The 27,407-nt window shown below is 40.6% G+C and overlaps 1 protein-coding gene across 4 annotated transcripts in view; it reads left to right on the top strand.

Annotated features, from left to right (window-relative positions):
* LOC115198626 (sodium/potassium/calcium exchanger 2) overlaps nt 1–27,407 on the top strand; it is a 201,221-nt gene that overhangs the window by 141,922 nt on the left and 31,892 nt on the right. For 2 of the 4 annotated variants that reach the window (XM_029760707.1, XM_029760705.1), the window contains one exon: nt 1,488–1,502. The exons of the other annotated variants lie outside the window; for them this stretch is intronic. In XM_029760707.1, the coding sequence (XP_029616567.1) occupies nt 1,488–1,502 (15 nt within the window). The remainder of the gene's footprint in view (nt 1–1,487; nt 1,503–27,407) is intronic. 4 annotated transcript variants of the gene reach the window in all.

Here is a 27,407-nt window from a genome sequence, read left to right as displayed (position 1 = left end):
TGGGTTGTTGCCCTCCTACGGCCTCCTCCACATCTCCTGATGTACTGGCCTGTCTCCTGGTAGCGCCTCCATGCTCTGGACACTACGCTGACAGACACAGCAAACCTTCTTGCCATAGCTCACATTGATGTGCCATCCTGGATGAGCTGTACTACCTGAGCCACTTGTGTGGGTTGTAGACTCCGTCTCATGCTACCACTAGAGTGAAAGCACTTCCAGCATTCAAAAGTGACCAAAACATCAGCCAGGAAGCATAGGAACTGAGAAGTGGTCTGTGGTCCCCACCTGCAGAACCACTCCTTTATTGGGGGTGTCTTGCTAATTGCCTATAATTTCCACCTGTTGTCTATTCCATTTGCACAACAGCATGTGGAATGTATTGTCAATCAGTGTTGCTTCCTAAGTGGACAGTTTGATTTCACAGAAGTGTGATTGACTTGGAGTTACATTGTGTTGTTTAAGTGTTACCTTTATTTTTTTGAGCAGTGTATATATATATATATATATATATATATATATATATTAGATCATTCATGAATTATGTTTTAAATTATTATATTAGATTGAGTTCATTAGTCACATGCACATAAAGTGAAGTAAATGTGTGCATTTTCCTGTTAAAATAAAAATATGGTTCAAAACAAGCTGTTCAGTTACTTACTACTCTGCCACTCAGTGACTGCCAGAAACAGCAGCTCCGCCTCCACAGGCGCATTTAGGCCATGTGAACATTGCTTGGATTGTTCTGGCAGCTATTTGCTATGAGGGGGAACTGCTAGCATTAATTATAACAGCACAAAGTTAATGGACCGTCCTGGGGTGCAAAAATGTGCATTTGGTTAGGACTTCTGGGTCTGCTCTAATCTCCCTCCCACTATGACTCTCGTGACAGACGGCTTACTTCTGCACGTGAAACTAGATCTTCTCTATCAGGTACCGATGGCGCTGAAGCAAATAGTAAATTTTAATTAACTTGTAAATAAATAATCATACCAGTCATGGGAGCCTGGGACATGATAAACCGGACATCTACATCCAACAAGAGTTGAAGGGCAGAGGGATACACTAGCTAGAACCTTCTCATCGTGGATCTGGTAGGACAAAAAAGCATGTCGGTGGCTTAATTTCCCCCCCCCCCCATGTTGTTCATCAGGTTCTACTGTAGGTGACAGGGCGACATGTTGTGTGGACTCAAACACCATAAAACCAGGTGTATCACAAATCATGATACAATTATTTAGAACAACCTAGTATGTACTACAATTTTTTTTACCACGGTGCTGGATGCTCTTCTCCGTTTCATAAACAAAGCAAAATCTATAAAAAATGCACCTGGGGCGAACAGTGGCACTGTTTCACCTTATGCGGATCTCAGTTTTAAGGTCCAATGTTTTATCATGTTTTATCTACTTGTACATAATCTGGTTGATCTTTTCCCTCTCCCTTTCTATCTCTCTGTATCTCTTTTTCTTCCTCTGTCTCCTCAGAATTTGCTGATTCTGGTGAGTTACTTTTCTAATTATCTTTGCCAAAATGCTGTTCATTATCATCTCCACAGCTTGGAAGCGACCTTTTGCCATACTTTCCCCTTAGATTGTACCGCTCCCTGATTGCAGTTACATTGCTTTCAGAAAGCATAAACACCCCTTGACTTATTCCACATTTTGTTGTGTTACAGCTTGAATTAAAATGCATAACATTTTGTTTATTTGTCACTGGGCTACACACAATACCCCATCATGTCAAAGTGGAATTATGTTTTTTCAAAATGTTTACCAATTATCTGTAAGGTCCCTCAGTCGAGCAGTGAATTTCAAACATAGATTAAACTACAAAGACCAGGGAGGTTTTCCAATGCCTCGCAAAGAAGGGCACCTATTGGTAGATACGTATATACAGTACCAGTCAAAAGTTTAGATACACATACTCATTAATTTCCAAGAGAGTGCAAAGCTGTCATCAAGGCAAAGGGTAGCTACTTTGAAGCATCTCAAATATAAAATATATTTTCATTTGTTTAACACACTTTTTTGGTTACTACATGATTCCAAATGTGTTATTTCATAGTTGTGATGTCTTCACTATTATTCTACAATGTAGAAAATAGTAAAAATAAAGAAAAACCCTGGAATGAGTAGGTGTCCAAACTTTTGACTGGTACTGTATATATATTTTTAAACATACATTGAATATCCCTTTGAGCATGGTGAATTTATTAATTACACTATGGATGGTGTATCAATACACCCAGTCACTACAAAGATACAGGCGTCCTTTCTAATTCAGTTGCCGAAGAGGAAGGAAACCACTCAGGGATCTCACCATGAGGCCAATGGTGAGTTTAATGGCTGTGATAGGAGAAAACTGAGGATGGATCAACAACATTGTAGTTACTCCACAATATCAACCTAATTGATAGATGAAAAGAAGGAAGCCTGTACAGAATAAAAATATTCCAAAACATGCATCCTGTTGTAACCATGCACTAAAGTAATACTGCAAAAAATGTGGCAAAGTAATTAACTTTTTGTCCTGAATACAAAGTGTTATATTTAGAGCAAATCCAATACAACACATTACTGAGTACCACTCTGCATATTTTCAAGCATCATGTTATGGGTATGCTTGTAATCATTAAGGACTGGAGAGTTTTTCAGGATAAAAAATAAAGAATGGAGCTAAGCACAGGCAAAATCCAAGACAAAAACCTGGTTCAGTCTGCTTTCCACCAGACACTGGGAGATTAATTCACTTTTCATAACCTAAAACACAAAGCCAAAGATACACTGGAGTTGCTTACCGAGAAGACAGTGAATGTTCCTGAGTTGCCTAGTTACAGTTTTGACTTAAATGTACTGTGGCAAGACCTAAAAATGGTTATCTAGCAATGATCAACAACCAATTTGACAGAGCTTGAATCATTTTTTACAGAATAATGGTCAAATGTTGCACAATCCAGGTATGTAAAGCTCTTAGAGACTTACCCAGAAAGACTCACAGCTGTAATCACTGCCAAATGTGCTTCTACAAAGTATTGACTCAAGGGTGTGAATACTTATGTGAATGAGATATTTTTGTATTTCATTTTCAATAAATGTGCAAAAATTTGCAAAAACATGTTTTTACTTTGTCATTTTGGGGTACTGTGTGATAATTTTTTAAATATTTAATCCATTTTGAATTCAGGCTGACACAACAAAATGTGGAATACTTTCTGAAGGCACTGTACAGGTATGTCAATGAATGTGCAAACATAAGTTTCTATGCAGACATATTTTTACTATTTTATGTGAATGTATACCTCTGTAACCATTTTGGTTTTCTCCATTATCCTTTCCATCTCCCCTCTTTTTTACCCCTTGTAAGCTAACCATTGTAACAATACATATTATATTAACTATCTTGCATGCATGGGGCTGGGAGATACATTGGGACCAAACACTGAAAGAGCTGAGTACATGTTTTGTTCTTTGACACACATAAAAAAACATGGAAGACATAGGACCAACGATCGACCGAAAACAGTCAGTGTCCGACAGGGTTGTAATCTTTTTTTATTTAATTTTTTGTAATCCCTTACATAACGTAAGCAAAAATTTGAAAATCAGATTACAAATACTTTTTTAAAACTTTACATTAAAAAAGGATGTTTGAGAAAAAATACATTGTGACACATATCTGTTTCTCAATTGACATTAAATTCAGCATTGAAAAAAGGCGCAAGTTTAAGTCTGTTCCACCTGGATTCTGATGACAAGTCAGAATCCACTATGATGACACACCAAATTCGTTTCATGGACCCTTTTCGTCTTCTTCTAATGCCTCTTAAACGTGTTGGGGCTAGGGGGCAGTATTTGCACGGCCGGATAAAAAACGTACCCGATTTAAACTGGTTACTACTCTTGCCCAGAAACGAGAATATGCATATAATTAGTAGATTTGGATAGAAAACACTCTAAAGTTTCTAAAACTGTTTGAATGGTGTCTGAGTATAACAGAACTCATATGGTAGGCCAAAAATTCCATACAGGAAGTGCCCTGTCTGACAATTTGTTGTCCTTCTGTTGCAACTCTATCGAAAATACAGCATCTGTGCTGTAACGTGACACTTTCTAAGGCTCCCATTGGCTCTCTAAAGCCGCCAGAAAGTGGAATGGGGTGTCTGCTGTCTCTGGGCAAAGTACAACAGCTCTGTTTGTGAGTGGTCATCCTGGGGACAGTGAGACTGAGATGCGCATTCACGAGAATTCTATTTTTTTTTCTTTCAGCCTTTGAATGAATACAACGTTGCCGGTTGGAATATTATCGCTATTTTGCAAGAAAAATAGGATAAAAATAAGTACGGTAATGGAATATTTTGATTTTTTTTGTCAAGAAATGAGCTCGCGCGTCACCCTTCGGATAGTGACCTGAACGCACGAACAAAACGGAGCTATTTGAAAATAACTGTGGATTATTTGGAACCAAAACATTTGTTGTTGAAGTAAAAGTCCTGGGAGTGCATTCTGACGAAGAACAGCAAAGGTAATCCAATTTTTCTAATAGTAATTCTGAGTTTAGTGAGTCCCAAACTTGGTGGATGTCAAAATAGCTAGCCGTGATGGCCGAGCTAAGTACTCAGAATGTTGCAAAATGTGCTTTCGCCGAAAAGCTATTTTAAAATCTGACACCGCGATTGCATAAAGGAGTTCTGTATCTATAATTCTTAAAATAATTGTTATGTATTTTGTGAACGTTTATCATGAGTCATTTAGTAAATTCACCGGAAGTTTTCGGTGGGTATGCTAGTTCTGAACATCACATGCTAATGTAAATAGCTGGTTTTTGATATAAATATGAACTTGATTGAACAAAACATGCTTGTATTGTATAACATAATGTCCTAGGAGTGTCACCTGATGAAGATCATCAAAGGTTAGTGCTGCATTTAGCTGTGGTTTGGGTTTTTGTGACATATATGCTTGCTTTGAAAATGGCTGTGTGATTATTTTTGGCAGGGTACTCTCCTGACATAATCTAATGTTTCGCTTTCGCTGTAAAGCCTTTTTGAAATCGGACAATGTGGTTAGATTAACGAGAGTCTTGTCTTTAAAATTGTGTAAAACAGAGAGAAATGAGAAATTGAGGTTATAGCATTTTTTAGGTATTTGTATTTCGCGCCACGCGATTCCACTGCCTGTTGACTAGGGTGGGACCCAAGCTTCCCACCTAGCCCAGGGAAGTTAAGGGGAAAGTGAACAAAAATGGACTAAAAGTCAACAGATTACGTTACTGAGTTTGGGTAATCCAAAAGTAACGTTACTGATTACAATTTTGGACAGGTAACTAGTAACTCTAACGGATTACATTTAAAAAGTAACCTACCCAACCCTGGTGGCCGACCATTACCCACTGTATCTGTGGTCAGTTTGCACAGTTGCTTTCCACTTTGATTTCTTAACCCTAGAATCTTCAAGTAACTGCCAAAATAATGGAAACACTTGAATAAATAACAGATTCATTAGTATATTGAAAGAAGGTGCTTCCACACAGGTGTGGTACCTGAGTTAATTAAGCAATTAACATCCCATTATGCTTTGGGTCATGTATTGAAATGCTTGTCAGGCCATTAGTTTGGTTACCATGGCTATGTCCTATAGTATGACAATTCCACCATCCACAGGGCGTGAGTGATCACAATGGTTTGATCAGCATGAAAATTATGTAAACCATATTCCATGGCCATCTCAGTCACCAGAACTCAACTGAATTGAACACTTTTATGGGAGATTGTGGAGTGGCACCTGAGACAACTTTTTCACCACAATTAACAAAACACCAAATTATGACATTTCTCATAGGAGAATAGTGTCGCATCCCTCTAATAGAATTCCAGACTTGTACAATCTATGCCAAGTTGCATTGAAGCTGTTCTGGCTCGTAGTGGCCCAACACCCTATTCAGTCACTTTATGTTGGTGTTTACTTTTTCCAAACTCTAAATACAAAACTCTAAACTGATAACAATTGTAATGCCTCCTATCTTATGCTTATAACCTTTGATTGTGCATTGGAGTTGAACACATCTTTCACCCCTGAGTTATTCATGCAACATCTACGTTTTCTGTGAAATACCATGAGAACATTTAATTTATCCACCAATACATCCGATAATGATTGGCTCACCACTTAGTCATTTTAACTACCATTTACATTTTTTATCAATCACTTTACTGCTATTTTCACAAGTATGTGGTGATTTTTCAAAACTCTTAGTACAAAAAACCTCAAACTGGTAACACTTGTATTCCAAACCTATAATTGTGCGTTCATTTTGTTTGGAGACATTTTTCACCACACAACCATTGATCCAAAATTAAAGATTACTGTGAAATACCATGACAACATTGATTTAATCATCAAAACAATATATTCTGAATTTAGTCGTTTTAACAACCAATTAATCCAATATTTAAAAAAGTAAGATACTTGTTTCAAAATTGCCCTTTGAATGTTATATGCTATAGTATTGTAATTTACAGAACATTCGTTTTTTTCACATTAGGTAATATACTTTCACTGAAAATCATATTTCCATCCCATGTATTATCAATGGTGTAATCATTGAAAACATCTTTCCCAATCATTGATGCAAAAAATAAATGTATTGTTCAGATATAATCATAAAATGAGTGTACTGTAATCAAATTAACAAATTGAATGAATTAAGGAAACATAACATTTAGTAGGCACTAGTTTGTATATCAAGCCTGCATTTGGCTATAGGTTCTCATCGACATTGCAGTAAATGTCCTCATTGTTCATTCACCTGGGGAAACACCTTTTGGCATGGCGAATCCAAGCCTGATATGCTGTAGGTCTGGATTGATGCCATTGCATTCCTCATCCATGGCCTGGAGGAGGGTGGCACACTCATTGGGGTGGCGATCATACACCTTCCACTTGTATTGTAATCATGTATTGTATTTTACAGTATTGTACTTACACATTGTAGCTGTCCTGTGAGGCTCTGTTAGTAAGAGCATGGCACAAGCAACAAAAGAGTTGTGGGTTCTATTCACACTTGTCACTTTGGATAAAAATGCCTGCTATGTAAATGACATATATTACCGTTTTACAGTACTGTTTTGGCCAATAAAATTTTTGTAAAGCCGTGTGAAACTATTCCATCAAAAAGACCTCAGCAATGTCATTTTGGATATATATTTACTGTATAGTGGATGCATTACATACAGTACACGCCATCATAATAGTACATTACAATATACATACTTTATATGTGTCATAGTCCATGTATGTAGGTGGCAGGGAAGTTAGGCCCAGGAGAAAACAGAGTGGTTAAAAAATTTAGTATTTATTTCCAAAACTAACTCCAAAACCCACATAGAAAAATCATCCGGGTAAACAATAACCCGTCGCACACCGATACATAAACAACACGTACATAACATAACAAACAATCACTGACAGAGAAATGAGGGGAAGTAGAGGGTTAAATACACAACATATAATTTACTGGGATATGAAACAGGTGCGTAAAGAGACCAGACAAAACCAATGGAAAATGAAAAACTGATCAATGGTGGCTAGAAGACCGGTGACGTCGATCGCCGAACACCACCCGAACAAGGAGGGGCATCAACTTCGGTAGAAGTCGTGACAATATAAACATACATTTTCATTATGTAATTCTCAAAATCTGTTGTAGACAAACCAGTTTAAAATCTATAGGTTTACCAAACGGTTAAGTGATTATCAATTAAGAGCAGTCAGATTAAGTAATAGTAAAATGTATTTTAACAAATGAGAAGACAATCATGTCAAAAGTAAATGTGAGCATTGCATTGTGAAAAGCAATTACTTTATATGAACATGTATTGCAATGTGAAACGTAGTTCTAGATTAAAGGGTCATTCCACGAAATGGGTGCCTTTTGCGTCGCTTTGATATGTCAGTAGAAATTGTGCATCAATATTGAATTTTAAAAGCCTGTTATGTTAAATGAAGTGCCCTTTAATATAGACCACATGGGCTGCGTTTACACAGGCAGCCCAATTCTGATATTTTTCCACTTATTTGTCTTTTGACCAATCACATCAGATCTTTTCACACCAGATCTTTTTCAGAGCTGATCTGATTGGTCAAAAGACCAATTTGTGAAAAAAATATCAGAATTGGGCTGCCTGTCTAAGTCCAGCCATGGATAATTCAATAAATCCGATGTTTTATATGAACGAAGACTTGCTATAGTGCCAAAATTCATCATGTCCTTCCGTCAACCCTGTATCCCCTCTAAGAAGATTGTTTAACCCACTTAACCCCAAAATGTCAATATAAAGCCCTAGTTAATTTGTTGCTTTGAAAGTTATTTCTGAAGATTATTGTTATCATTTTAAGGTTATGTGAACTGAATTCTCGTTTTAATATGGTGAAACTATTACTTTTTAAATATTGTTCTCAAAAGAAACATGGACATCTACAAGTGAAATCATAGTGCAAGTGAGCTGATCCTACTCTTTTTGTAAATTTTCTGGTGTTTTGTGGTGGAAAACTGAGCAGGTTGAGCGTAACACATCAACCCTGTTACCGATAGATTGACAGCCTAGACATGTTTTAACAATACAAATAAATGTGAAGCTTGCATTTAATTGCCACTCCTGTTGCACACAACAATCTTCCATTCCCATGTCACAAGGGGACTTATGGCTGATTTATGATTACATCGTCAACAATGTTATGGTCAACCCTGTTACTTTATTTGACACTTAATATGCACTAGTATTTTTTTATTTAACCTCTTGAGATGGGAAAACTTGTTTTTTATATAGTTGAAAATGTGCTCTTTGTGAGAGAACGTTATAATTAAGTGAAATCAAAACTTTTTTTTTTACGAAGTTACACTTCTCAAAAGCTACCGAATTGGTGGAATGACCCTAAACTTTTCTTAAGTTTAGTGAAAAAGTGATTTTGTGTGTTTGTAGTTTTTAAACAACCGTGTTTTTGATGATCTGTTTTGAGTTTTGTACTAAGCATTGTGGAAATTTATCACGTGAAAATTACACCAAAGCAATTGAAAAAACCAAGATACAAATTTCAAACTGTTCTTTTTGAAATGCTGAATAGACAGATAGTAGATGATAAATATAATTTTCCATACAGTATTTGACGACATTTGGCTATAATTTATAAAATAATCTGTCTCAAATGGAAAATCTAATCAAATGTCACATGTTTCATAAACAATAGGACTGGACTAACAATGAAATGCTTACTTAAGGGCAATTCCCAACAATGCAGAGTGAAGGAAAATAGAGAAATAATATAAAACTAAAACACATAATAATAAATAATGATAGGTACACAATGAGTAACGATAACTTAACTGTCACGCCCTGACCGGGTGAACTCAGGTGTTTTGGGTCAGGGTGGTTTATGTTGGGTGGTTTTCCTGTGTTTGTTTTCTGTTTTGCGTTGGAGCCTTGTGTTGGCTCTATTGGGGAGTATTTCTATGTTGGTTTCTGTCTTCCCAATCAGAGACAGCTGTCGCTAGTTGTCTCTGATTGGGATCTCATTTAAGTTCATTTTCCCCCACGCTGTTTGTGGGGAATTGTAGTTTGCACTGTGTTTCGTTTCTCCTGTGAAACTGTCACCATCTGTCGTGTTTATTGTTTTTTCGTGTACATCATATTTGAATAAAATGATGTGGAGCACGCAACCCGCTGCGTATTGGTCTGACAGTGATTTCGAGATATCTTCCGATGAGGGAGAATACGAGGAACGTTACAGAATTCCCCACCGAACCAGGACCAAGCAGCGGGAGGAAAAGGAGCGCGAGAGATGGGCTCGCGAGGGAAAGGAGTTCTGGACCTGGGAGGAGATCATGTCGGGGAAAGGACCCTGGCGGACGGACTCCCAGGTCGAGGAGGAAAAGCCAGCCGGTAGACGGAGTCGCAGGCGGCGGTCGAGGAAGCCCGGAAAACAGCCCCAAGAAAATTTTGGGGGGGGGGCTAATGGGGTGGTCCGGTAGGGCAGAGGAAGAGCCCAGACCACTGCTCTCGTGGGGGATGACGGCGGAGGAAGAGACGAGGATGAGGCAGTTGAATGAGGACCTGCAGAGGGAAGATCTGGAGGAGGAGCCCTGGTATGCGGAGTTGCGCGCTGTGTCGCCAGTGCGCCCGCACAGCCCAGTGCGTCCGGTGGACAGACCCAGCACATGCCGTGCTAAGATGGGAATCCAGCCGGGACGAGTGGCTAAACCAGCTCCACGCTACAGGTCACCTATACGTGTTCACAGTCCTGTCTGGCCCGTCCCTGCTCCCCGCACCAAGCCCACGGTGCGTGTCCCCAGTCCTGTCCGGCCCGTTCCTGCTCCCCGCACCAGGTTAGTGGTGCGTGTCCCCAGTCCTGTCCGGCCCGTCCCTGCTCCCCGCACCAGGTTAGTGGTGCGTGTCCCCAGTCCTGTCCGGCCCGTCCCTGCTCCCCGCACCAGGTTAGTGGTGCGTGTCCCCAGTCCTGTCCGGCCCGTCCCTGCTCCCCGCACCAAGTCAGTGGTGCGTGTCCCCAGTCCTGTCCGGCCCGTTCCTGCTCCCCGCACCAGGTTAGTGGTGCGTGTCCCCAGTCCTGTCCGGCCCGTCCCTGCTCCCCGCACCAGGTTAGTGGTGCGTGTCCCCAGTCCTGTCCGGCCCGTCCCTGCTCCCCGCACCAAGTCAGTGGTGCGTGTCCCCAGTCCTGTCCGGCCCGTCCCTGCTGCCCGCACCAAACCAGTGGTGCGTGTTCCCAGTCCGGCACGGCCCGGGTCCGGTCCACCGGTGCCCAATCCTGTTCCGGGCGACGGCTCCGCTCCAGAGCCTGGGCATGCCTCTCCACAGTGGTCCAGTCCGGGCCAGAGGGGTAGGGCTAAGGGGGAGGCGGGGGGGAGAACACGCCCGGGGCCAGAGCCTCCACCGAGGGTGAGGCGCCCACCCGGATTCCCCCCCCTAATAGACTTAAGTTTGGTGCGCCGGGAGTACGCACCGTTGAGGGGGGGGTACTGTCACGCCCTGACCGGGTGAACTCAGGTGTTTTGGGTCAGGGTGGTTTATGTTGGGTGGTTTTCCTGTGTTTGTTTTCTGTTTTGCGTTGGAGCCTTGTGTTGGCTCTATTGGGGAGTATTTCTATGTTGGTTTCTGTCTTCCCAATCAGAGACAGCTGTCGCTAGTTGTCTCTGATTGGGATCTCATTTAAGTTCATTTTCCCCCACGCTGTTTGTGGGGAATTGTAGTTTGCACTGTGTTTCGTTTCTCCTGTGAAACTGTCACCATCTGTCGTGTTTATTGTTTTTTCGTGTACATCATATTTGAATAAAATGATGTGGAGCACGCAACCCGCTGCGTATTGGTCTGACAGTGATTTCGAGATATCTTCCGATGAGGGAGAATACGAGGAACGTTACATTAACTATATACAAGGGGTACCAGTACCGAGTCGATATGACTATATTCCCAACAATGCAGAGTGAAAGGAAATAGAGAAATAATAGAAAAGTAAAACGCATAATAAAAAATAATGATAGATACACAATGAGTAACAATAACTTGACTATATACAAGGGGTACTTGTACCGAGTCGATGTGCAGGGGTACGAGGCAATTGTGGTACATATGTACAGTCGTGGCCAAAAGTTTTGAGAACGACACAAATATAAATTTTCACAAAGTTTGCTGCTTCAGTGTCTTTAGATATTTTTGTCAGATGTTACTATGGAATACTGAAGTATAATTACAAGCATTTCATAAGTGTCAAAGGCTTTTAATGAGAATTACATTAGGTTGATGCAAAGAGTCAATATTTGCAGTGTTGACCCTTCTTTTTCAAGACCTCTGCAATCCGCCCTGGCATGCTGTCAATTAACTTCTGGGCCACATCCTGACTGACGGCAGCCCATTCTTGCATAATCAATGCTTGGAGTTTGTCAGAATTTGTGGGTTTTTGTTTGTCCACCCGCCTCTTGAGGATTGACCACAAGTTCTCAATGGGATTAAGGTCTGGGGAGTTTCCTGGCCATGAACCCAAAATATCAATGTTTTGTTCCCCAAGCCACTTAGTTATCACTTTTGCCTTATGGCAAGGTGCTCCATCATGCTGGAAATGGCATTGTTTGTCACCAAACTGTTCCTGGATGGTTGGGAGAAGTTGCTCTCAGAGAATGTGTTGGTACCATTCTTTATTCATGGCTGTGTTCTTAGGCAAATTGTCAGTGAGCCCACTCCCTTGGCTGAGAAGCAACCCCACAAATGAATGGTCTCAGGATGCTTTACTGTTGGCAGGATACAGGACTGATGGTAGTGCTCACCTTGTCTTCTCTGGACAAGCTTTTTTCCGGATGCCCCAAACAATCGAAAAGGGGATTCATCAGAGAAAATCACTTTCCCGTCCTCAGCAGTCCAATCCCGGTACCTATCAGTCTGTCCCTGATGTTTTTCCTGGAGAGAAGTGGCTTCTTTGCTGCCCTTCTTGACACCAGGCCATACTCCAAAAGTCTTTGCCTCACTGTGCATGAAGATGCACTCACACCTGCCTGCTGCCATTCCTGAGCAAGCTCTGTACTGGTGGTACCCCGATCCCGCAGCTGAATCAACTTTAGGAGACGGTCCTGGCGCTTGCTGGACTTTCTTGGGAGCCCTGAAGCCTTCTTCACAACATTTGAACTGCTCTCCTTGAAGTTCTTGAAGATCTGATAAATGATTGATTTAGGTGCAATCTTACTGGCAGCAATATCCTTGCCTGTGAAGCCCAATTTGTGCAAAGCAATGATGACGGCACATGTTTCCTTTCAGGTAACCATGGTTGACAGAGGAAGAACAATGATTCCAAGCACCACCCTCCTTTTGAAGCTTCCAGTCTGTTATTCGAACTCAATCAGCATGACAGAGTGATCTCCAGCCTTGTCCTCGTCAACACTGTGTTAAGAGAATCACTGACATGATGTCAGCTGGTCCTTTTGTGGCAGGGCTGAAATGCAGTGGAAATGATTTTTTGGGATTCAGTTCATATGCATGGCAAAGAGGGATTTTGCAATTAATTGCAATAAATCTGATCACTCTTCACAACATTCTGGAGTATATGCAAATTGCCATCAAACAAACTGAGGCAGCAGACTGTGAAAATTAATATTTGTGTCATTCTCAAAACTTTTGGCCATGACTGTACACATAACTAGGAATAAAGTTACAGATAGTAAACAGTAGCAGCAGCGTATGTGACGAGTCAAAAAAGTTACTGCAAAAAGGGTCAATGCAGATAGTTAATTAAATAGTTAACCAAATAGGACTATGTAGCAGACATATGTTTTGGGGGTAGAATCTGTTCAGGGTCCTGTTAGTTCCAGAATTGGTGCATCAATACCACTTGCTGTGCGGTAGCAGAGACAACAGTCTTCGCTTGGGTGGCTGGAGTCTTTGACAATATTTAGGGCCGTCCTCTGACACCTGGTATAGAGGTCCTGGATGGCAGGGTGGGAGCTTGCCCCTCTGTTTCCTGTAGTCCACGATCAGTTCCTTTGTCTTGCTAATGTTGAGGGAAAGATTGTTGTCCTGGCACCACACTGCAAGGTCTCTGACCTCCTCCCTATAGGCTGTCTCATCGTTGTCGGTGATCAGGCCTACCTACCACCGATGTCTTGTCGGCAAACTTAATGATAGTGTTGGAGCTTTAGATCAGTGCAGATGTTGCTTGTAATCCATGGCTTCTGGTTGGGTTATGTAGAGTTGAAGTTGGAAGTTTACATACACTTAGGTTGGAGTCATTAAAACTCGTTTTTCAACCACTCCACTAATTTCTTGTTAACAAACTATTCATTTTGCTACTTTGTGCATGAAACAAGTAATTTTTCGAACAATTGTTTACAGACAGATTATTTCACTTATAATTCACTGTATCACAATTCCAGTGGGTCACAAGTTTACATGCACTAAGTTGACTGTGCCTTTAAACAGCTTGAAAAATTACAGAAAATTATGTCATGGCTTTAGAAGCTTCTGATAGGCTAACTGACATCATTTGAGTCAATTGGAGGTGTACCTGTGGATGTATTTCAAGGCCTACCTTCAAACTCAGTGCCTCTTTGCTTGACATCATGGAAAAATCTGAAGAAATCAGCCAAGACCTCAGAAACAAATTGTAGACCTCCACAAGTCTGGTACATCCTTGGGAGCAATTTCCAAACGCCTGAAGGTACCACGTTCATCTGTACAAACAATAGTACACAAGTATAAACACCATGGGACCACGCAGCCGTCATACCGCTGAGGAAGGAGACACGTTCTGTTTCCTAGAGATGAACGTACTTTGGTGCAAAAAGTGCAAATCAATCCCAGAACAACAGCAAAGGACCTTGTGAAGATGCTGGAGGAAACGGGTACAAAAGTATCTATATTCACAGTAAAACAAGTCCTATATCGACATAACCTGAAAGGCCGCTCAACAAGAAAGAAGCCACCGCTCCAAAATCACCATTAAAAAGCCAGACTACGGTTTGCAACTACACATGGGGACAAAGATCGTACTTTTTGGAGAAATGTCCTCTGGTCTAATGAAACAAAAATAGAACTGTTTGGCCATAATGACCATTGTTATGTTTGGAGGAAAAAGGGGGAAGCTTGCAAGCCGAAGAACACCACCATCCCAACCGTGATGCACGGGGGGTGGCAGCATCATGTTGTGGGGGTGCTTTGCTGCAGGAGGGACTGGTGCACTTCACAAAATAGATGGCACCAGGAGGAAGCAAAATTACGTGGATATATTGAAGCAACATGTCAAGTCATCAGTCAGGAAGTTAAAGCTTGGTTGCAAATGGGTCTTCCAAATGGACAATGACCCCAAGCATACTTCCAAAGTTGTGGCAAAATGGCTTAAGGACAACAAAGTCAAGGTATTGGAGTGGCCATCACAACGCCCTGACCTCAATCCTATAGAAAATCTGAGGGCACAACTGGTCCTGTGTGGCTCAGTTGGTAGAGCATGGTGTTTGCAACGCCAGGGTTGTGGGTTCGATTCCCACGGGGGACTAGTACGGGGAAAAAATGTATGAGCACTGCCCGCCCCCGCCTTTCTGTTTTTCCCTCTATTTACAGACAGGCAGATTCCCGGTCGGAATATTATCGCTTTTCTACGAGATAAATTGCATAAAAATTGTTTTTAAACAGCGGTTGACATGCTTCGAACTACGGTAATAGAATATTTAGAATTTTTTTGTCACATTATGCGCCATTCGCGCGACCGTGATTTACCATTCTGATAGTGTCTAGAACGCACGAACAAAACGTCGCTGATGGAACATAACGATGGATTATTTGGGACCAAACCTACATTTGTTATTGAAGTAGAAGTCCTGGGAGTGCATTCTGACGAAGAACAGGAAAGGTAAGACCATTTTTCTTATAGTAAATATGATTTTGGTGAAGGCTAATCTTGCCGGGTGTCTAAATAGCTAGCCCGTGATGGCTGGGCTATGTACTTAGAATATTGCAAAATGTGCTTCATCCGAAAAGCTATTTTAAAATCGGACATATCGAGTGCATAGAGGAGTTCTGTATCTATAATTCTTAAAATAATTGTTATGCTTTTTGTGAACGTTTATCGTGAGTAATTTAGTAAATTCTTAGTAAATTCCCCGGAAGTTTGCGGGGGTATGCTAGTTCTGAACGTCACATGCTAATGTAAAAAGCAGTTTTTTGATATAAATATGAACTTGATTGAACAAAACATGCATGTGTTGTTTAACCTCTCTGGCGCATGTGGGACGAACTCGTCCCACCTACGTAACAGCCACTGAAATCCAGTGGCGCGATTTTTGAATCGTTAGAAATACTATTACTTCAATTTCTCAAACATATGACTATTTTACAGCTATTTAAAGACAAGAATCTCGTTAATCTAACCCCACTGTCCGATTTCAAAAAGGCTTTACAACGAAAGCAAAACATTAGATTATGTCAGCAGAGTGCCCAGCCAGAAATAATCAGACACCCATTTTTCAAGCTAGCATATCATGTCACATAAACCCAAACCACAGCTAAATGCAGCACTAGCCTTTTATGTTTTACGGCGAAAGCATAAAGTTAGGTTATGTTAGGAGAGTACATTGACAATAGCTGTGTGTACTGTATTGTCAATTCAAAGACAGGCGTCACCAAAACCATAAAATCAGCTACAATTATGCACTAACCTTTTACAATCTCCATCAGATGACACTCCTAGGACATTATGTTAGACAATGCATGCATTTTTAGTTCTATCAAGTTCATATTTATATCCAAAAACAGCGTTTTACTATGGCGTTGATGTTGAGGAAATCGTTTCCCTCCAATAACCGGCAGTCAAGTCATCGCAACAAAATAATGAATTAATATTAGAAAACATTGGTAAAATATTATAATGTCATTCAAAGAATTATAGATTTACATCTCTTGAACGCAATCGACTTGCCAGATTTAAAAATAACCTTACTGGGAAATCACACTTTGCAATAATCTGAGCACTGCGCCCAGAAAAATACGCATTGCGATACAGACTAACCGCCATGTTGGAGAGATCTAAAATCGAAAATACTATGTAAATAATCCATTACCTTTTGATTCTCTTCATCAGATGTCACTTCCAGGAATCCCAGGTCCATAACAAATGTAGTTTTGTTCAAAAAAGCTCATCATTTATGTCCAAAAAGCTCCGTGTTGTTAGCACATGATCTAAGCCAGCCGGACTTCACTTCACGAACGGAAAAAATATATTTACGTTCGTTCAAACATGTCAAACGTTGTATCGCATAAATCATTAGGGCCTTTTTTAACCAGAACATGAATAAAATTCAAGGCGGACCATTGGGTTCTCTTTTAAAACATTTCGGAATGAGAGTACCCAACATGAACTCGCGCGCCAGGTGTCTAATGGGCCATCACCGTTCCAAGGCTCTTCTTCGGTCAGATCTCAGAGTAGAAGACTCAAAACACTTTGTAAAGGCTGGGGACATCTTGTGGAAGCAATAGGAAGTGCCAAAACATTCCTCAGCCCCTTTGTTTTTCAATGGCATAGGCTTAACCTCTCTGGGGTATGTGGGACGATTTCGTCCCACCTACGTAACAGCTACTGAAATTCCAGTGGCGCGATTTTAGAATCGTTAGAAATACTATTACTTCAATTTCTCAAACATATGACTATTTTACAGCTATTTAAAGACAAGAATCTCGTTAATCTAACCCCACTGTCCGATTTCAAAAAGGCTTTACAACGAAAACAAAACATTAGATTATGTCAGCAGAGTGCCCAGCCAGAAAAAATCAGACAGCCATTTTTCAAGCTAGCATATCATGTCACATAAACCCAAACCACAGCTAAATGCAGCACTAACCTTTGATGATCTTCATCAGATGACACACCTAGGACATTGTGTTATACAATACATGCATGTCTGTTCAATCAAGTTCATATTTATATCAAAAAACAGCTTTTTGCATTAGCATGTGACGTTAAGAAAAAACATAACCCCCGCAAACTTCCGTTGAATTTACTAACAGTTTGCTAAATTACTCACGATAAACGTTCACAAAAAGCATAACAATTATTTTAAGAATTATAGATACATTACTCCTCTATGCACTCGATATGTCCGATTTTAAAATAGCTTTTCGGATGAAGCACATTTTGCAATAATCTAAGTACATAGCCCGGCATTACAGGGCTAGCTATTTAGATACCCACCCAGGTCAGCCTCCACCAAAATCACATTTCCTATAAGAAAAATGTTCTTACCTTGCTTGTTCTTCATCAGAATACACTGCCAGGACTTCTACTTCAATAACAAATGTTGGTTTGGTCCCAAATAATCCATCGTTATATCCAAACAGCGACGTTTTGTTCGTGAGTTCTAGAATGCTTCTTCACGGTCCCGCGCATGGCGCATTGGCGTGTCAAAAATGTCTAAATATTCCATTACCGTACTTCGAAGCATGTCAACCGCTGTTTAAAACCAATTTTTATGCCATTTAACTCGTAGATTAGTGATAATATTCCGACCGGGAGTATGCATTGAGCCTAAACAGCCGAATAAAATTTATCCTCAGGAGCGACTCATGCACGCGCCTCATTCAAAGGTCCTCGGAGCAGCCACTTACAAAAGGTGATAATGTGTTTCAGCCTGAGACTCCCTCGTAAACCTTCAGTCATTTCCCAGGCTCTGAGAGCCTATTGGAGCCCTGGGAATTGTCACGTTACAGCTAAGATCCTTACTTTTCAATAAAAAGATGCAAGACGCACGACTCCTTGTCAGACAGGGTACTTCCTGCTTGAAACCTTGTCAGGTTTTTGCCTGCCATAGGAGTTCTGTTATACTCACAGACACCATTCAAACAGTTTTAGAAAATTCAGAGTGTTTTCTATCCAAACCTGAACAATAATATGCATATTCTAGCTTCTGAGTTGGTGTAGGAGGCAGTTAAAAATGGGAACATATTTTTTCCAAAATTCTCAATACTGCCCCCTAGCCCAGACAGGTTAAAGTCAATTCAACACATCAGGTATCCACTTCCTGTCAGAATCTGTCTCAGGGTTTTGCCTGCCAAATGAGTTCTGTTATACTCACAGACACCATTCAAACAGTTTTAGAAACTTTAGGGTGTTTTCTATCCATATATAATAAGTATATGCATATTCTAGTTACTGGTTAGGATTAGTAACCAGATTAAATTGGGTACATTTTTTTATCCAGCCGTGGAAATACTGCCCCCTATACCCTAACAGGTTAAAGAACACCCTCTGTGTTCTGTTAGACAAGTAACTCTTTATCCACATTATAGCAGGGGGTGTAAAGCCATAACACATATGTTTTTCCAGCAGCAGACTATGATCGATAATGTCAAAAGCTGCACTGAAGTCTAACAAGACAGCCCCCACAATAATTTTATCATCAATTTCTGTCAGCCAATCATCAGTCATTTGTTTAAGTGCTGTGCTTGTTGAGTGTCCTTCCCTATAAGCATGCTGAAATTCAGTTGTCAATTTGTTTACTGTGAAATAGCATTGTATCTGTTCAAACACAATTTTTTCCAGAAGTTTACTAAGGTTTGGTAACAGGCTGATTGGTCGGCTATTTGAGCCAGTAAAAGGGGCTTTACTATTCTTGGGTAGCGGAATTACTTTAGCTTCCCTCCAGGCCTGAGGGCACAAGCTTTCTAGTTGGCGCACATCAACACCATCATGCCGGAAACCCTAGACCCACTCCAATTCGCATACCGCCCCAACAGATCCACAGATGACTCAATCACACTCCACACTGCCCTTTCCCAACTGGACAAAAGGAACACCTATGTGGGAATGCTGTTCATTGACTACAGCTCAGCATTTAACACCATAGTGCCCACCAAGCTCATCACTCAGCTAAGGACCCTGGGACAAAACACCTTCCTCTGCAATTGGGTCCTGGACTTCCTGATGGGCCGCCCCCAGGTGGTAAGGGTAGGCAACAACACATCTGCCATGCTGATCCTCAACACTGGGGCCCCTCAAGGGTGCGTGCACAAACACTCTACGGCCTTACGACCACCGCGGCTGGGACTTTTGTCTGGGACTTACAGCTGGGACTTACGGATCTCGCAGGGGAATACCCCCACGAGGGACCTATCCTACATGGAACCTGCCCTACACTGTGGTGTCACTTACGGATCTCGCAGAGAACTATCTCCACTTGGGACCTATCCGAACGGAACCTACCCTAAACCATTTATTTCTATGGATCTCACAGAGGAACACCCCCACTCGGGACCTATCCTTACGGAACCTACCATAAACCATGTATTTCTGACTGGTCATTCCACAATGGGCCTACTGAATAAACTCAGGCTTTCTAGGTCTGCATCCTATAATTATTTCAGCCTATGACTCATCTCCCCAAGATGTCAGAATAAGTGGTAACAGGTGTATGAACTGTGCCTACATTGTTTTTTGTTTCGGCTCCTGTTTTACTGATTTGGACTGTAGTTCGACTGCAAATCGTGGTGAATCCTGCCGACAATGCCAACTGTTAGGTTCTGAACAAACAGAGTAAAAACTCATGGACAACTAGTAAAAGTTCAAATCAAGTTTATTCACCCACTGGGTCAAACAGCTGCAAAGACAGACATGTTTCCCCCAGCACAAGTATGTATACCCTCCTACTAGGCGGAGGCAACTCCTTACACATGTAAACAGCCATAACATCTCTGTTGCTAGGCAGGAACTTAAGGGGTGTGTGTGTAATAGGACTGTTCCTTCTCACTTCATCTGACCTCGGCCCGAATTCTTCACTCCTCCCTAATCCACGGCTATCGAACCTTATCAGTGACTGCATCCAGTGATTGCCTTTTTCCTCACTCAATAATTTTCCATACCTTTAGTTCTTATCCACCCTCTATTGACCCCACCATATACATTCCTTATACATGTAATCTCAAACTTCTAGAATGGTAAGTATATTTCAAGCTAGAATCCAACAAGATAGTTTGGGTACCATTAATTGACTACTTAGCAGTCTGGCTATTTAAATTCAGATTTTGGTTTCCCAAAAGCATCTTCAGGCTAAGTTTATCGTTAGAACCTTTGTAGGAGCGTTGTTAAATCTCAGAGCTGTTTCCCAAAACCATCATTATTAACGTTGCACTTGAAAATGCTCATAATCTACCACTCATAGAACAGCTAAGTGCATCGTTAGATGCTTTTTTCCCCCTCCTGCGTCACTTCATCCATAGAAGATCTCCACTAAACATTTAATCACATTGTTTATCCGGCTCTCTGTGACTGCCTATAACTCCAGAACAAAGTTGAATACAAAATACAAAGTTATAAAAATATGATTAAAATGAAAACCGGGATCACTGCCTTCAAATATAAACAGTAGGCTATATTACATGTTCAATCAATTGAGTTCTATTTTGCTACTTGTAGGCTACTGTTTGTAATTTATTTCCATATACTTCATGATATGTAGCCTGAAATGTGCGCAATGATGTGCCAAATCAGTGATTTAGTGAATTTGTATTATCTCTATGAGATGTTTTGGGAAACGCATATTACATATTTTTTAAGAAAGATCCATTGTTAAAACACTCGTAAGTCTATGTTCCAAGCCCTGGACTCTTCGCTGGCCACACCAGAACATACCAGAACATGTGTGTTTGGGATTGTCCTGCTGGAAGACGCACAACCTTCTACAGAGACCTAGTTTTTGGTCATTGGATTGAACATTCTATTTCAAAAAACATTGACTGCTGATTTCATGATGTATTGCACACATTCAAGGCCCCAGGTACCAGAGGCAGCAAAGCAACCCCACAGCATTAATAAACCTCTCCCATGTTTGATTGTGGGGAGGGTGTTCTTTTCTTTGAATGCTTCATTTGGTCATTAATAAACATAGCAAGACACCACTGCTGAAGGATGCACAAGAAAGCCTTATTTAACTTCTCATAAACACAGAAGAAATAGGAAATTAATTAAGAAAAGTGCAAGGGTGCCAATATATAAGTCATGTTATCATTGCAACACAATGTGAATGACAGTGTTGGCTATACATCACAGAGCATGCTCTGGCAGAGCATATGATTGAGAACACCGACGCTATGCTGGTACTGCATGCTGTGAAACGACGTGGGGAGCAGCTGAGTAGGGAATATCTCTTTAGAAATCAAAGAACTTTGGTTAGTCACAAATTCAAAGGTGATTGTAGACAAAATAAATGACCTAATACAATACAATTTGGTGCTTTATCTTGGAGGGACAAAGGCCAAACTGAAGTTTGAGTAGGTATGCGGTACAAGCCCTTCCTTCAGTGATGGTCTGCCACTGACGATAGGGTCATTCTTTTTAATGCCCCATTATATAGTAAAAGGAGACTAGATAGTTGCTGCATTGTGGTGTGGACATGTTGTTGCTGTTATCATTGCTATATGGCACTGAACAGACCGGACAAGGCTGTCTAGTTTACCATGAATGGTTCATCCCTCAACACACACACATACACCAAAACTACATATTGTCACGCAATCAAATACTGAATGTTTCAACAAAGTGGCTTTTCTGCTAGATTTGATTCGAACTGTTTATATGCAATTTTTACTATCAATTGGTTATAAAAACAAAACTGAGTAAAGGGATATAACAGATCACTATTTGATTATATGTTCTATATACTCTATATTCCACATTAAATATTTTATATTCTACCAGAAAGATCAATAGTAATGCAACTTTCATGCATCATGCTATATATAAATCCCATGTCAAATGTAGCAAAGTGTTCTTAACCTTGGCCACTGTATGGTGTCTGCAACTACCCTTGGTCATTGCATTTGTGGCCCTTGTCTGGTGTGTATCCGGTCATAGTGTGTGGTTGTTGTCGCACCTGTACTGTGTAATGACCCAGAATTAATTTATCACGTAGCTGAATCAGTTTTAGGAAAACTGTTTTAGGACAACTGCAGAGTCTTGCTGCTACAGCCATTCAGTGCCTTTACTACTACACACATAAATAGTTAGATGAATAATTGGGCCTTGACAAAGTTATGTAACCCCCCCCCAACTCGTGGCTGGCTGTTGAAAGAATCAATGTTAAAAGCTTTCTGCTCCAGTACAGACTAATTTTCATGACGCAAAAAAAAAAAACTGCAGCAGAGAGGTCATGCCACAAGGACAAAAAGCCATTTGATAAACAGCTAAAAGTTATTATGTCCTGTAGCAAAGGGCAAACAAACATGGGAGTGATTTTGTTAAGGTATATTTCTCCATAAGTGGCAACAGTGGATGACAACACCATTAGGGAGGTTATCAACTTGAACTTAACACTGAGCTCCCTTTTCTCAGCCTTAATAGACCCAAATATAATTTAGCTGCTTCTTTGTTTTCACAACTCCATCACCTGCACCTCTCCACTTCCTGGAAGTAGGACTCAAATGGACTCATAAGGTCTCATTTCCACAGAACCTTTTCAAATTATAGAAGCCTCTCAAAACACTTTTAAAAACAGATTAACAAATACAACTCTTGATTTGGATGAGTGTCCATCTCATCCACTCTGCACCAGTTGGATAGGAACCTTTCTAGTAGGTTCCTCCTGCACATTTGAATATGCATTCCAAAATGTAATTTATTTTGGTTTATTTTGGTTTCTCATAGTTACAGGTGTTACAGATACGTTTAGACAGCTGACTCATTCATTCTGATGACTGGGCGAGATAGAATACTTTCAGTAAGGGAAAGAAGCACGGTTTTCCAGACAAAGCATCCTGATGTGTCAGATTCTATTTATTGCAGTGTCCTCAACACTGGATTTTCCAGTGGAGCAGTGTCTGCAGCTTTTAATTCCTGGCTAATTCATCAAAAAGAGTGTCTCTTCTCTATATACATAAGAATCAAAACACTTCGCTAAATTGATCTCAAAAAAGCAAATGCTCATTGTAAATGCCCTTTTCAGTACTCATCGCTACAGAAAAGAGAACTGATCTTTGCTGTGTGTAGATATATCTATACAGTTGAAGTCGGAAGTTTATATACACTTAGGTAGGAGTCATTAAATCACATTTTTCAACCACTCCACACATTTCTTGTTAACAAACTATAGTTTTCGCAAGTCGGTTAGGACATCTACTTTGTGCATGTCACAAGTAATTTTTCCAACAATTGTTTACAGACAGATTATTTCACTTACTGTATAATTCACTGTATCACAATTCAAGTGGGTCAGAAGTTTACATAGACTAAGTTGACTGTGCCTTTAAACAGCTTGGAAAATTCCAGAAAATGATGTCATGGCTTTAGAAGCTTCTGATAGGCTAATTGACATCATTTGAGTCAATTGGAGGTGTACATGTGGATGTATTTCAAGGCCTACCTTGCTTGACATCATGGGAAAATCAAAATAAATCAGCCAAGACCTCAGAAAACAATTGTAGACCTCCACAAGTCTGGTTCATCCTTGTGAGCAATTTCCAAATGCCTGAAGGTAACACGTTCATCTGTACAAACAATAGTACGCAAGTATAAACACCATGGGACCACGCAGCCGTCATACCACTCAGGAAGGAGACACATTCTGTCTCCTAGAAATACGAGTTTTAATGACTCCATTCTAAGTGTACGTAAACTTCTGACTTCAACTGTACATACTGTATACATATATACACATACATACATTTGTTTTTCGAAATTAGTACGTCTATAATTTCTTGAGATGCTATACCCCTTTTACAGCCTCTATGTACATTAACTATACCAACCATTAGGAACACCATCTTGTCAAATTCAAACTGGTGCGCCTGGCACCTACTACCATACTCTGCACTTCATATATTTTTTCCTGCCCATTCATCCTATGAATGACACACATACACAATCCATTTTAATTATCTCAAGGCTTAAAAATCCTTCTTTAATCTGTCTCCTCCTCTTCATCTACTACACTGATTTGAAATGGATTTAACAAGTGAAATCAATAAGGGGTCATAATTTTCACCTGGATTCATCTGGTCAGTTCATGTCATGGAAAAAGAAGGCATTCCTAATGCTTTGTATACTCAGTTTATATTGAGATCTCTGCAACCACCGACTAGACTGAACATGTAGCTACTGCATATGTATCTCGGATACGAAAATGTTGCTCATTCAAAGTAGTTGTAAGGATTCAATCGTTTTTTCGTAGTCCTTGCTGCTTGGTTTTGCACTTATACAGTAATGTCTTGGTGTGAGAGAGAATTTACTGTCCTTGTGTATTGTGTGTGTGTGATGCTAAACCTTCAGAATTTCTTGACCTTTTCCATTTCTGTCATTGCCTTACCCTTGTCTTTTACTGTAACGTTGTAGAACTTGGGACTTATGGAAAACTAAAATATTATCAAACAATGACCGAGGAAGATTCTTTGAGTCACTTTTCCCATCGGTTTTATTTTTCTCTCCATTTTGATTATTTTGACTTATGCTTCATTATTTTGTGATTGTTATGTATGCTTATGTATTGTTTGATTACCTCCCTACGAGATTTCACTGACATAAGTGCAAATCATTTTCCAATGCTCTTTGTTTGGACATCTACATTATATATTCTTGATCTTCGTGCTCAGGGGTATTTAACTCTTGTTTTAGTGTTTCTTGATTGATAGCATTTGTTAACGTGTATAATTGTATTTTGTTTGTCTAATAGTATAAAAAATGTGTCAAGCTGAAGTTAATATGTGTAGTGTCAACCATACAGTTATTGAAAAGTTTGTGAGATTTTTCATCCACTCTTTTTAGATCTTCTAAAGGGTTTTGCTTGATGGTTCAAAATTTGACTGTAATTTAGCAGGCAGAAGGGCCGTGCTAAGTTATTTTCCAACTACAGATCTGCTTGTGAGTGGATATGCACTGTCCTGGTTTGTGGTTACTTTCAGCCCCAGGGCCTTGTCATTGACCATAGAACATTGGTATGGGTATCTGACTATTTTCCACGTTAACAGATATACACAAACATGCCTGCAAGAACATACGCAAGGACACACACACAGACTCCCCCAAAAAACATTGTAACATCACATCAGTCCTTTCTCTCTTTTATCTTGGAGACACAAAATCGGCCATGCCTCCGCACACTCTCGGAATCCCCACAATCTGCAATGAGAACGGAACCGAGTATGCAAGTAAGATTTACGTCACTGATTTTGGCAAAGTGGAGTGACTCATCCACCCAGGAATTGCATAACAGGCGTCACTGTCAGAAAACCGAGTAGCCAAAGAGAGATAATGTAATAATGATAACTGGGAAAGGGCTGTCCTCCAATGGTGAGTCGGGCTAGAGGCAGCAGACGCGGAGGGTGTGTGATCCATATCAGTGTGTCAGAATGTATTAACGAATGTGTGTGCCGAGCAAGGGTGTTGATTGCTACAGACAGCGGAAAGAGAAAGAGGGTGGAGAGCTCTGTGGCACCGGGTTGCTGTTGGACAGTTAATGATTTCGCTGGAAGGTCACACATAGTGACAAGGTACATCTCGATGACTCACCACAGCAGTCCTGACGAATTAGCTGACCTTGGAAGCTTTCATGTTGATTGAAATGCACTAGCCTGATTGAAAGTATGACCAATATGCGTGCACTGACTTTCATGCAGCATGCGCACATGTATGCAGCATGCCCATATATGCATTCACGACCACTTCAGTAACACGTGTGATGTAGTTCTGACCGCTACACACAATACCCCTTAATGACAAAGCGAAAACAGGTTTTTAGATATGTTTGCAAATATATTAAAAATAAAAAACAGAAATAACTTATTTACATTCAGACCCTTTGCTATGAGACTCGAAATTGAGCTCAGGTGCATCCTGTTTCCATTGATCATACTAGAGATGTTTCTACAACTTGATTTGAGTCCACTTGTGGTAAATTCAATTAATTGGACATGATTTGAAAAGGCACACACCTGTCTATATAAGATCCTACAGTTGACAGTGCATGTTAGAGCAAAAACCAAGCCATGAGGTCAAGGGAATTGTCTGTAGAGCTCAGAGACAGGATTGTGTCGAGGCAGAGATCTGGGGAAGGGTACCAAAACATTTCTGCAGCATTGAAGGTCCCCAAGACCACAGTGGCCTCCATCATTCTTAAATGGAAGAAGTTTGGAACCACCAAGACTCTTCCTAGAGCTGGCCAACCGGCCAAACTGAGCAACCGGGGGAGAATGGCCTTGGTCAGGGAGGTGACCAAGAACCCGATGGTCACTCTGACAGAGCTTCAGAGTTCATGTGGAGATGGGAGAACCTTCCAGAAGGACAACCATCTCTGCAGCACTCCACCAATCAGGTCTTTATGGTAGAGTGGCTAGACGGAAGCCACTCCTCAGTAAAAGGCACCTGACAGCCCACTTGGAGTTTGCCAAAAGGCACCTGAAGGACTCTCAGACCATGAGAAACAAGATTCTCTGATCTGATGAAATCAAGATTGAACTCTTTGGCCTGAATGCCAAGCGCCATGTCTGGAAGAAACCTGTCACCATCCCTACGGTGAAGCATCATGGCTGTGAGATGTTTTTCAGCAGCTGGGACTGGGAGATTAGTCAGGATCGTGGGAAAGCGGAATGGAGAAAAGTACAGAGATCCTTGATGAAAACCTGCTCCAGAGGCTGTAATCACTGCCAAAGGTGCTTGAACATATAACTGAGTAAAGGGTCTGAATACTTAAGTAAATGTGATATTTCAGTTTTTTTTATACATTTGCAAAATGCTTTGTCATTATCGGGTTATTTTGTGTAGATTGATCAGGGGAAAAAACGATTTAACAAATTTTAGAGTAAGGCTGTAACGTAACAAAATGTGGAAAAAGTCAAGGGGTTTGAATACTTTCCGAATGCGCTGTATATGCCATTTTGCAGACACTTT

The sequence above is a fragment of the Salmo trutta genome, chromosome 8, assembly GCF_901001165.1.
Source record: "Salmo trutta chromosome 8, fSalTru1.1, whole genome shotgun sequence".
NCBI classification, from domain to species: Eukaryota; Metazoa; Chordata; class Actinopteri; order Salmoniformes; family Salmonidae; genus Salmo; species Salmo trutta.
This window is presented reverse-complemented; position numbering and strand designations above follow the sequence as displayed.